At 52.3% G+C, this 11,894-nt stretch overlaps 4 protein-coding genes across 4 annotated transcripts; 2 read left to right on the top strand and 2 right to left on the bottom strand.

The window, feature by feature from the left end:
• Window positions 1-261: 261 nt before the first annotated feature.
• Window positions 262-1,728, bottom strand: T310_4692 (Eukaryotic translation initiation factor 3 subunit E; the record flags this gene model as incomplete). The annotated part of the gene is made up of 3 exons (XM_013472474.1): window positions 262-280; window positions 335-529; window positions 584-1,728. 3 exons carry the CDS (start codon window positions 1,726-1,728, stop codon window positions 262-264), a joined length of 1,359 nt encoding a protein of 452 aa, XP_013327928.1.
• Window positions 1,729-2,148: 420 nt separating this feature from the next.
• On the top strand, window positions 2,149-2,819 carry T310_4691 (Mitochondrial large ribosomal subunit L49; the record flags this gene model as incomplete). Its single annotated transcript, XM_013472473.1, has 2 exons — window positions 2,149-2,284; window positions 2,371-2,819. The coding sequence occupies 2 exons, from the start codon at window positions 2,149-2,151 to the stop codon at window positions 2,817-2,819; spliced, it is 585 nt and encodes a 194-aa protein (XP_013327927.1).
• Window positions 2,820-4,066: 1,247 nt separating this feature from the next.
• T310_4690 (ARID/BRIGHT domain protein (SWI1)) lies at window positions 4,067-7,066 on the bottom strand (the record flags this gene model as incomplete). The annotated part of the gene is made up of 1 exon (XM_013472472.1): window positions 4,067-7,066. The coding sequence occupies one exon, from the start codon at window positions 7,064-7,066 to the stop codon at window positions 4,067-4,069; it is 3,000 nt and encodes a 999-aa protein (XP_013327926.1).
• A 3,132-nt stretch (window positions 7,067-10,198) lies between these two features.
• T310_4689 (Proteasome endopeptidase complex) lies at window positions 10,199-11,828 on the top strand (the record flags this gene model as incomplete). The annotated part of the gene is made up of 5 exons (XM_013472471.1): window positions 10,199-10,356; window positions 10,410-10,451; window positions 10,505-10,603; window positions 10,669-10,955; window positions 11,017-11,828. 5 exons carry the CDS (start codon window positions 10,199-10,201, stop codon window positions 11,826-11,828), a joined length of 1,398 nt encoding a protein of 465 aa, XP_013327925.1.
• Between the last annotated feature and the right edge of the window lie 66 nt (window positions 11,829-11,894).

The raw sequence follows: 11,894 nt of genomic DNA, 5'->3' as shown, positions 1-11,894 counted from the left end.
CAATACCTAGGCCAGTGCGGAAACCGACTTTTGAGCTTCCTAAAAAAACGTTATAAACCGCCACGCTCGAAGGTATAAATCTTCGAATGGAGGCGGAAAGAGGATGTGAGAAAAAAAAGAAAAAAAAGTTACAAAGAGAAAAAGGTGGACCGCCTGAACGCCAGCCTTATGCCAGGAAGCCCGCACTTTAAGGGTGATAATTAAAATGACCAGGATCGAACGAGGAAAGAAAGACGGCACATCCCGCGCGTGCCATCATATCTATTTGGCAACAGCCGCACTAAATCACGAGTCAGTTTGTTTTAGAATGAAAGCGGAAGAAAAGACTACACACCTCAACACTTGAGTCCTGAAAAAGGCTCCCTTGGTCTTCTCAATCACCTGCTGGTACACAGACTGCGGAGGGTGGTTCATGATCACGGTTCCCTCCTTGTAGTCGATCTTGGCATCAACTCGAGTGTCCCGGATGAGGTTGACGATCCATTTTTCGCCCTCGTCTTGGTTCAGACCCAGACGGGTGGACAGATCCCTAGTAATAGGATTAGTTTATAACGACCTCGGAGACATAGCTTTGGTAACATACTTGATATCGATCCGCTGGTGAATCTTGCAATAGCTCTCAGAGATGAGATGTCTTGCCGACTCCACGAAAGCGTCTGCCGCGGAAACAAGGAAAAAGTCGCTGCGTAGAACCTCCTCGGCCTCGCTCAACTTCTTCTGGGCCTCTTCGAAGTCAAAGTCGACATAAAGGGCCTTGACAAAGTCGGTGATCGGGTCGGAGTATTCGTAGTCCTCTTGTCGCACCACTCGGATCAGATCCTTGAGCTGCTTCTGGTAGAGACTGGTGTTCTTGTGCGCACGGCTGCGGTTCGTAATGACGGCGGCCGCCAGATACCGCAGGATCCACGGGCAGTTGGTCTGGATGGTGTTGATGTAAGCGGGAGAGAAGAAGAGATCGGTCAAGACGTCGCGGGCGGGTTCATGGTTGAATAGAGGGAAAAGAGACCAGTGGATCAGCCAGGTTCTGTGCTGCAACTGGGCCAGAGGATTGTTGAAGAGACGGGTTTCAATCGAATCCTTCACTTTATGGAGCTCTTCCATGGCGGCCTCCCAGCTGGTGGTCAAGATCTCAGACGCGAACTTGCCCCACGTGGCGGAGGAGACCTTGTCGTTATCCGTCGACAAGACACGGAATTGATAGAGCAACTCTGCAGCGTTCGCGTAGCTACCACAGCTGTACTGGAATCGGCCGTATTCGAACAGGGTATTCACCATGTCGATCGTAACGCCATGCTGCTCTTCGAGGAACTTCAAGTTGGCGACCTTGTCGCTGCGGAGGTTGGCCACAACGGCGTCATCCTGCAGAAGCGACGTAATCTTCTCGCTCTCTTCCTGATATTGCTGCAGCTTTGCAAGAACCTCCTCCCTCTTCTTGACGAATTCTTCGGGGATGGTATCGGAGTTGTTGATCTCCTGCCACAAGTTCGCAACATAGTCGGTCATGTTGGTATGCTTGAGAAGCTCGTATTTGGCGCGAGTAATCTCCATGTTGTCGTCATCCTGGCCGCTGACAAACTCGAGCAGAGGGAAGACAAGATGGCGGTCGAGGTAGGGGATCAACTTGGGCAGCAGATCGTATTCCTTTGCGATGTCCTCCGCTGACCTGGGAGGGTGGGCGGCGGCGCCCTTGAGCAGCGTCTCTGCCGACGGAGGGGCTTTGTCTGCCATGGCGACAAGATGGCAGGATGCAGCGAGAAGGCAGACGGTTCGAGGGGCAGAGGTGGAGGGTGCAGGGAACGAGGGGAGGTCTCTCTCTGCCTTTCTGGTCAGTGTGCGACACTTTTGCCTGCCGAAAATGCGAGTGGGAAAGAGAGCACCCGCGCTAGTCCCGATCCGCACTAGGCGGGCTGTCGCGTGGTTCCGGAGCGGCAAAAACTCCGCGTACAGAAACCTCTTGAACCTAATTCATCGACGAGCAGCAGACCAAGAGCCTGATCTCCGACCCGCGGCTCTGTCGGACAAGAGGCACGTTCTAGTCGGCAGTCCAGGTGCTTCGAAGTGCCATCCGTCGATACGTTTGGTGTGGTCATCGGGGCAGTCGAACTGTTTGGGGGGTGATTGGAGAAATTCTCCGTCGAGGTTCTCACGATGGCTGCGTCTTCGTCGATGTCGTCAGCCATTCGACAGCAGCTCTTGCCCGTCTCTGCATCGCCATTCTCCTCTTCTATGGGATCAATTAGGGCGTTCTCTATGATCTGTTCGCCGACCAGACATGCACAATCTCGTAAGTGATGTCCGTCCTTGCACCCGCTAGCATCCGTGCTTTTAGGACGCAGCTACAGAGAGAAATCTTTTGCTGACAAGCTACAGAAAACGTACTTCAATTGGCTTGTCGAGTATCTTCTGCCAGATCGTTTCCCTGTTACCAGCAATCCCGTACTTTCCTAGCGAAACTCTCCCGCAAGTCCCAGGCGACAGCTCAGACGACAGCTCAGACGACAAACAAGTCCTCAAACGGCCAAGCGAACGCTCAATCAAACCAGACACAGGCTCCTCCTCTGCAATTGACCAATCTCCCTTATTTTGTCCGCCGCACGCCTTCAAACCAGCTCCCTGTGTACTTGGTCACCAAGGCTGGTGGCACCAAGCAGCTGACCAAGATTCAGAAGACGGAAGGAGACGTGGAAGCTTTAAGGACTGACCTGGCAAGGGCATTGGGCCTTGAATCTGGCGAACCTGGCGCTAAGAAGAGCCCTGATGTAACAGTCAATCGACTAAATGGGCACATCATTGTCAAGGTACGGCTTTGTCCTCGATAGACATCCGAGCTTTTTTGCATGCGACCTTTTGCAAAAAATAAAAAGCACTGTATCCTTCCAAAACCATAGTTGCTAACGAGAAGTTTCATTCCACAGGGCTGGAGGAAACCAGAGATTCAGAAATTCCTTCTCGAACGAAACTTCTAAACTAAACAGACCTCTCTCCCTTTTCTTTCCTCTCCTCCCCGGGTTTCCCGGCCATGAGATAGTCTTATGTCGGTGAATATTGCCCACCCGGGTTACCCCCCATTGAAGAAGAAACTGTGATCTGCACCAGAGACCACGTCATGAGCCGAATGACTGAAGAGCCGAAGAAAAAAAAGGACAAACAATGGTGAAAAACAAAACAGAGTACATAGTGGGAAAAAGGGGGACAAGGAAGTCCACTACTTGTTTATTTGTTTTGTTCTCCCCTTTTTCCTTTTTCTATCCTCGTTATGGTTTTGCAAGGGGTTTTTTTTTCCTATTTGTTTTCTGAGGGTATTGCATCATGCATCTCCTGTCCTCATTTTTGATACTGATTGTTCTGTGCCGCACATGTTCTGTTTTTTATCTCTTCTTTGCTTGCTTATCTGTATCACGATTCTCCTTGCCGTGTACCTCCTAGCTGAACCCGGGTTGGGCTTGTCTTATCCATGTAGTAGGTAAATCGAGCTCATGAGATGAATCTTGAAATGCAATTACCAGGTTACAACACTTCCTCTTCTCTCTGCTTTTCGTTATCATGGAGATACGTATCTCATGCTCTAGTATTTTTTTTTGTTTAAAGAACAAACGAATCAAATGACATGAGAATCAACACCAATTTTACACTTACATACATACATAAGGCCTTATACTAGTTCCCTTAACGAATATGTTTTCTGTTTGAATTCTTGCTACCGTTCAAAAGTTCGCCATCACCCAGTTTTCCTGAATCCCAGAATTTCGCTTGTCCCCCCAAAACAAATAGAAATGAAAAAATACATTATACGCGGACAAGAAAAAAAAGAGTAAATTTGTCGACGCCATGTGCCTGATTTTTTGAACTAGACAGATACGGAATGACATCATGCAAAAGTCGGAGAATCCGTGAATTGTACAGGGGAAAACAAAGGCGGTATCTGGGCACGTAGCAGAAGTCATCTCACAAGCACTAGAAAGCATATCTTGGAAAGTAAACGTACATTTCGAAAGGTCAAAGGAGGTATCAAAGAAGGAAAAAAAAGACACTTCCTGTATTGTTCATGCCTGTAACTTTGCCTCGTTTAATCCCCAAGTCCAGCATACGCAATTAGCTGTTTCACAACGCCTGGGTCCAGATTGGGTGTCAATAAGGCCCCCAGTAAGCTTTCTCTTTTAGGAAGTACACCCGGTGGAAAGCGGGATGTCCCGTCCTCTTGTTTGGATTTTTCAACCAATCGACGGAGAATGCTCAGGCCTCGATTGATGATTGAACTATATGCAAGAGCTTCATCAGCCTGGCCCCTTGCAGACTGTTGGCGATGATTGGCGGGAGAGCCGCGATCTGTACTCAGTATACAACATAGCCTAAGAAGATGGACTGCAAATCCATCAGTCGACTCAAGCCATGCTCGGGCCACCGCACCGTCAGCCAGACCGGTTAAAATTTCAGCAGCCAAGAGTCCCTGCATGAGAAACACCTTGCGCACGTCCGCTAAGCCAAGCGATTTCCGAGGCTGGTCCGGAATACCACAGATTGCCAGTCCGAAGGCACGGGTTAGAAGCTCATGCTGGGATCCCGAGCCCTCACCGGCAAATATGGCCTTGTAGTACATCCGATTGGGCTCATCTCTAGCCAGAAGCTTGGCTAAAGAGTCGACTGCTGTGGGAGTATATTTGTGAAGGGTCGGATTGTACGGCGCGAACATCACTCCATCCGGACCAAGGCTGGGTGCCGGCAATGGCGCAAAAGACAAAAGGAAATGTAACAGACAGAGGGCTTCTTCCCTTCCCGGCAGATGCACCGTATGCGCGATATTGCTGAGATATGTCACAGTATCCTTCATGAAGTCCAGGACATTTCGATTCGTCCGCAACAGCATGTTTCGCGTTCCCAGATATCGGATTATGGTGGAGAAGAGCTTGACGACTGTAGGTGTGGCCAATATTGCAAAATTTGATTCCGTGAATGAGAAATTTCTGATGATGGAGGTGATACAAAGGAGCCTTTCCACCGCCCGATCGAGTTCATAGTCAAGGCTGCCAAATTCAGGGATGTCGACAAGAGATGACATCTCGAGACGACAAGCGCGCAGAAGTTCCTCATAGGAGGGCAACACCATGACATCGGAAACTTCCGCCGCATTCTCAGCCAACAGTTCGAGTTGATCCTCAGCGCATTCCACCAGCGTGTCTACCAGGTCGTCACAATTTTCGAGAGAAATCTGAATTGCGGGTTCGGCGGAGACTGTCGTCAAGGTATCTAAAGCCATGCGCATCTCGGCATGGAGACCAGATTTGATGCTCATCGTCAGGGCATGGATGTCGATCACACCGAGTTCGGGGAAGGAGGGCACATTGGGCTTTAGTCTCGAGATGTCTTCTCCGAGCTGGTAAACTTCGTCCACTACAATTGGCCCGTGTCGATTACTCTCGGGGAGTACCATGGGCTTGAAGGGGTCCTCAATGTGATGCGACAAGGACTGATTGGACGGTTGTTCTGGACCAACCGAAGCCTTACCCGGCGTTGAAACAGAGGGCTTGCCGGACTGCACCGATGGAGCCGCGTGCGCCGACACTGACGGATCAGGAGCCGAGACCGGTGGCTGAGACTGGCGAGAAATACTAGGCCTATGTTGATTTTGTTGAGGTTGTGGAGGCGGCGGTGGCTGCTGCTGAGGATTCTGTTGCTGCTTGCTTTGAGGTCTCGCTTGTTGTGGAGTCATAAATCCGTTGGTGGCATTCTGCTGGGAATTGTTTTGCACTGGCGCACCGGCGTGGGGAAAAGATGTAAATTGCTGGGAGTGTTGGTCAAAACTTGGTCCAGGCTTGACGGGCGATTGCTGGAACGACATTCCGCTCATATCCCCGGGTTGCCGTTGCGACGCATTCTGTTGTTGTAGATGTTCCGCCAGTTGTTTTTGGGAGCTCAAAAAGGCTTGCTCGTAGGCGGCCAAGTTCCTCTGATAGTGATCCCGGATCTCCTGTGCCGCTGTTGGGAACTGCATGGGTGGAAACTGGAGCTGTTGAGCAATCGCGGGCCACATATTCGCAGCGGTGACCTTCTTTGATCCGCCCAACTTGATAACTGTGGCATAAAGTTGCACCAGATTAATCGGTCGCCCGCAGACTATAGGATTGGTATCCAAAGGTAGATTGCGTGACATCATAAATTTCTGGAGTGATCTCATGAATGCCTCAGGATTTCCAGGTCTTGATATATTCTGCTGCGCCATGTTCTGCTGCATTTGCCTGAGTGCTGCCATTTGAGGGTTGGCCATAGGATTCATCCCACCGCTAGCAGGACGCCCTGCCATCCCCGGATTGTTTGCCTGCATTTGCCGCGCCTGGTTCTGCAATTGCATTTGATATAAGCGTTGTTGCTGCGCGGCCATGGCCTGGGAGGAATAGGCTTGCGGCATGTTATTGAAATGGGCCTGCATCGATGCCGGTGTAGCAGCCGAAGACATCGCCGGAGACGGAGAGAATTGCGGTGCCATGCCCTGAGGGAATGGCTGTCCAGGCATGAACGAGCTACTCTGGGGCGTGTTCACCCTGCTTCCTTGATCTGACTGCGACGCTGACATCTGAGATCCAACAGGAGGTCCAGCCGTGGAAAAGGGGCTCGGAGAAGCCGTTTGCATTCTCTGCACGCCATGCTGGTCGAAGTCTTGTACAACGGGGGATTGAGTCGTATTCACAGAACCTCCTTGCTGGAGGTGCTGGTACGGATTCGGATGATGAGCGTACTGAGGCGTTCCGTTGGCCGGTCCTTGGAAACCTGGAAAGGGTACCTGGTGAGGCGTCTGCGATCGCGAAACCGGCAATCCGCCGGGCGCCTGTCGTGGTGACATGGACATACCATCTTCTGGTCGAGGCCTTTTGGACGGTATTACCTGGTTAGGATTGTAAAAACCAGGAGAGACGTTGCGTGGGACGCCGTTGTTGAACATGCGCTGAAACTGGTTGGGGTCCTGGGGCGAAGGAGAAGGCTGGAGAAAGGCCATCGAGGGATCGATGGTAGCATTGAAGGCACCATTGTCATGGTTTGGTATGCTCGAGGCGTCGGACAGCCAGGCATTCATGTCGTGTGGAGCGACCAACCCATCTGCAAGAGAAGAGATTAGCAAACCATCAATCAACTAGGGCGCGGCGATCCACCACCCGCGCGTCACTCCAGTAGAAGCATGGTAAAGGCGAGTTTCATCTATCTTGCATGCATAAGGGAAATAAGGTCACGTCCAAAAAAAGTTCTAGACGCGTCAGGGTGGTGTTGTGTAGGGCACTGGTTGGAGCAGAGTCGCGACTTGCGACACGCGGCAGGATCAAGCGGCAGGTGTCGCAGCGCAAGACTCCTGTCTACATGACGCGAGGGGAATCAAGACTCTGCAAAGCAGGAGAGACGGCAAGGAAAAAGACAGGTACATACCGACAAGGTTGGCTGACTAGAGTGCCGTAATGCGAGCGGACGAAGAGGTTGATCGGGGTTCCGAAAATAGCAGTAGCGGTGTGAGAGCACAAGAGATGGGAGGGCCAGGTCACGGGACTGCCGCGGGCGAGGCCGGCCACGCGCAGCACAGGAGGGCAGAGGCTGCGGCCGTGGAAAGAGGGTGAGCAACTGCCAGGCACGGTGTCGCAGAGGCTATTCTATCAGCATACGGCAACGCAAGCTGTAAGGGACAAATAAAAATGAGCCATGCGGAAGGGCAAAACAGCAGCTGTGGACGGGACTGGGTGTGCAGCGCGTAGGGTGTTGTGTGTTGTGCTGAGGAATGGGAGAGGGAGGCCAGTGCGTGGCAAGTGTGGTCATGCAACCAGGCTTGGGAAGGCAAAATCCGGCCCAGGCTGTGCCAAAAGACATCGAGGGATCAGGGGAAGGGCCGAAAAGGCCAGCCTACCTTGAACAGAGAAAGGGCAAGCACCACAGGACCCTTTCGGGGACAAGAAGTGGAGGCGCAGGAATGGGACAGCCGTGGAGAGGATAAGGCGTCAGGCCTGGGAAGGGAAGCGAATTCCAGAACCCGGAGAGAAGAGGGAACGCGGAAGATCAGCAAATGGAAAGGCCGCTGTGGCAAAGCCAGTTGCAAGCAGGAGGCTCAGGGCTGGACAACAGGGCGGGTTGGTTTCACGGGAAAGCAGTACTCAAAGAGAGGGACCAAGACTGAGCAGCGATCGGTGCAGTGGAAGACCGGCGCTGCATGATCGCAGCAGAGATTTCGCGGCCAGGGGCCTGTTCCAGCGGGTGGCTGCGCCCTAGCCCGGCCTGGGAATCGCCTGCTTGCCGCCTGGACGCCCGCACCACCACCCAGCACGCTCTGCTGCTGCAAAAACGGGCACAAATACGCTGAATGGCGCTCACGCTCCTCTGGACCTCTGGAGGCAGCCTCTGGATTCCTCTTCCAGCACAAGAACAGTGAGTGAGCAGCAGATGCGGCCCAGGATCCAGATGGCCTGTTGCGTCAAGATGCATATTCCCAGTGCCGCTTTTGCATGGATCGTCACGAGCCCTCTGGGACACAACTCACCCATCCAGGCGGCGTAACAGAGCCTCTGGCCGCTCTGGAGAAAGGCAACAGAAGGCAGCAGAGGCCTCATTGGCATCTGTTATCCATATTGCACAGATGGTCAACATCGGTGCTGTCTACCAGAGGCTCTTTTGCTAGCGGATCTGGATATGGCTGCCCTGAACCTCTCGGTCCACAGCAGCAATAGTGCCCACAGATCGACCCATCTCGGTCTGGAGATGCTCGAACAAGAAGAAGTTCAGGGTATACGAGGATCAGGAGAAGGGGCAGACGCGTAGGGGCCGTAGGAGGACGACAATGAGGACTACAGGAATTTCTACAAGGCAGGGGCCTGCTTGGCTATATATTATCTCCCCGCTCGCTCCGTTCACGGCCATCTGCTAGTATCACTGATCATAAAGTACTAATTAAAGCCCCCAGCGCAACGGAACCCGTTACCAGCCCTGGCCAAAAGAACAAGCACTCCGTCACTGTCTTTGTCCTTGTCCCACCTGCCACGTCCTGATATGCTCCGCCGCGGCAACCGATTGGACTCCCACGGGATTCTTATCCTCCTGTGGAGTCCGACCCAACCCGCCGTCTTGAGCCTTGACATCTGCTATCGTACGGAATCCCGTTCAGGCCCGGCTCAAACCGACTCAAACTTCGCCGTGGCTTGAGTTTCCGGGCTGAACCATTATTCGCACATGGTGCAATAGTAGTACGATTATTAATAGGTTCAGCTGCGCTGCGAACATCAGTTATGCCCGAGAAGGGGAGTGGGCCAACGCTGGATCTGCAGTGATCTTAATTAGTTCGGTTGGAAGTCTCGAATCACGATGGGCCGACGGCTGTAGTCATTGGCAATCTGTACATCACTACTCCGTAGTTCCTGTATTAAATCCTCCGTACTTTGTATTTGTGCCCTGTGCTATGTGCAGTAATCAGCCAGCTGCGAATCACCAGACTGGTATCTAGTATATTGATGCTTGAGCCGAATCCAGGCTTTTAAGGACTCGAAGCGGTAGACCTGACGAGCACGGGACTTGGGAATTGCCTCATGCGTTCTATTATTGGAACACTTACTGCCCTTTCCTTTACCTCGTCTGCTTTTCACGTCACACGTTTGACACTAGATTCGGTGTGAATCTGTTTCGTCTCAAATCAAATGCCGTTTTGAAGCCTAGCTTCAGAGCGGTTCAGCCACCAGAGAAATGGTACCCTGATATGAAGTGATGGAGCAGTAATTACCCCGTAGGAAGGATGCTCATCAGAGGAAATGTGGATCCAACTACTACGCCAGGTAGAGAAGCACGACCAACGACTCTCGAAACGGCGAATGTACATCTGTTTCCAACGAGTGTCTGATGACAGCACTGTCGAAGCAGTATCACTTGCTTCGAAGGAATTGGGCGCTCTTTTGGAGTAATCCCAACGTCCTCTGCCAGGCGGTTTTGTTACTGCCTTGATGCCTGGCTAAGCTGTCAGGCAAACAAGAACTTCGCGTTTATGTCACGTGACAAGGTCGGATGCTTGGGCGTCGGGTGTTAACGTCCAAGACAGCTCCTGGCAAAAGCTTCAGAGCACCGAGATCAACGATAACCCGTCTCAGCCCTCTCATTCTCTCCCTAGTTTTTCTCTTCCAGAATATTTGATTCTATCTACCCAGCGTCTTTGCTCTATCTCCTCGTTCTTTCGTAAACCCCGTCAGTCATGGCTGACGCTGCCGTTGAGAACCCGGCGAATGGCGTGGCGCCTCACAAGCGACCAGCTCCAACGGACACGATTTCGGCCATCGATGCCCTCGAGGGATCTGCGAACGATAGCGGTGATGACTATGCGACTCTGAAAAGATTGCAGAGGCAGCTTGAGTATGTGTACGCTGGTTACGGATGAGGACGTGGGTCGCTGACTCGAGTGTCAGATACATCCGTCTGCAGGAAGAATACATCAAAGATGAACAGAGGTATGACCAGAGTAGTTGAAGCTAGCTGTTTCGTTACTGATACCTGGTCACAGGAGCTTGAAAAGGGAACTGGTTCGAGCACAAGAAGAAATAAAGCGGATACAGAGCGTACCGCTGGTGATAGGGCAGTTTATGGAGGCTATAGATCAGAAGTACGCTTCCGTCGCCCAAATTAACATGCGGTGATTAGTGCTAATCTTCCCTTTAATTTCTATAGTACTGGTATCGTACAGTCTTCAACGGGCTCCAATTATGTCGTTCGGATTCTCTCTACGCTCGATCGCGAGAAGCTGAAGCCTAATTCCTCCGTCGCCCTGCATCGTCACTCCAACGCTCTGGTTGATATCCTTCCACCAGAGGCAGACTCATCAATCGCCATGCTAGGCGCGCATGAAAAGCCTGATGTTACCTACGCTGATGTTGGCGGATTGGATATGCAGAAACAGGAAATCCGAGAGGCGGTTGAGCTTCCTTTAACGCATGCCGACCTGTACCAGCAGATCGGTATGTTAAATTGCATCGTAGATGTTTTATATACACTTTTTCCGTCTGACATGACTTCTAGGTATCGACCCTCCGCGCGGCGTTTTGCTGTATGGGCCCCCGGGTACAGGAAAAACTATGCTCGTCAAGGCTGTCGCCAACAGCACCACTGCCAATTTTATCCGCGTTGTTGGCTCCGAGTTTGTCCAGAAATATCTGGGAGAAGGCCCCCGGATGGTCCGAGATGTGTTCCGGATGGCACGGGAGAACGCGCCAGCCATCATCTTCATCGACGAGATCGACGCCATTGCCACAAAGCGCTTTGATGCCCAGACGGGCGCGGACCGTGAAGTGCAGCGTATCCTTCTGGAGCTGCTCAACCAGATGGACGGTTTCGACCAGGGAAGCAACGTCAAGGTGATCATGGCCACCAACCGGGCCGACACGCTGGATCCCGCCCTGCTGCGGCCTGGCCGTCTCGACCGGAAGATCGAGTTCCCCTCGCTCCGTGACCGACGGGAGCGCCGATTGATCTTCACCACCATCGCATCCAAGATGTCGCTGTCGCCCGAGGTCGACCTCGACTCGCTGATTGTGCGAAACGAGCCTCTCTCGGGTGCGGTCATCGCGGCCATCATGCAGGAGGCTGGTCTGCGTGCCGTCCGCAAGAACCGCTACCACATCATCCAGTCGGATCTGGAGGACGCATATGCTAGTCAAGTCAAGACTGCCCAGGAAGCCGATAAGTTCGTTTCCCCTTTACCTCCCTTTGCAACACGACAAGCATTCCCCCTGCTGACATCACGTGCGCAACAGGTTCGATTTCTACCGATGAAGAAGATGGTCTGCAGATGGCATGCAGGACCTGTCAGGTGGAAGAGGATGTCGCTGTAGGTGTAGGCACATGATCTATGGAGTTGTACACCACATAGAATCTACCTGCTATAATGGATTCATGAG

Source organism: Rasamsonia emersonii, assembly GCF_000968595.1.
Source record: "Rasamsonia emersonii CBS 393.64 chromosome Unknown ctg1118621760151, whole genome shotgun sequence".
In the NCBI taxonomy this organism is placed as follows: Eukaryota; Fungi; Ascomycota; class Eurotiomycetes; order Eurotiales; family Trichocomaceae; genus Rasamsonia; species Rasamsonia emersonii.
The sequence above is the reverse complement of the archived record's forward strand: the minus strand, read 5'-3'. Positions and strand labels throughout refer to the sequence as shown.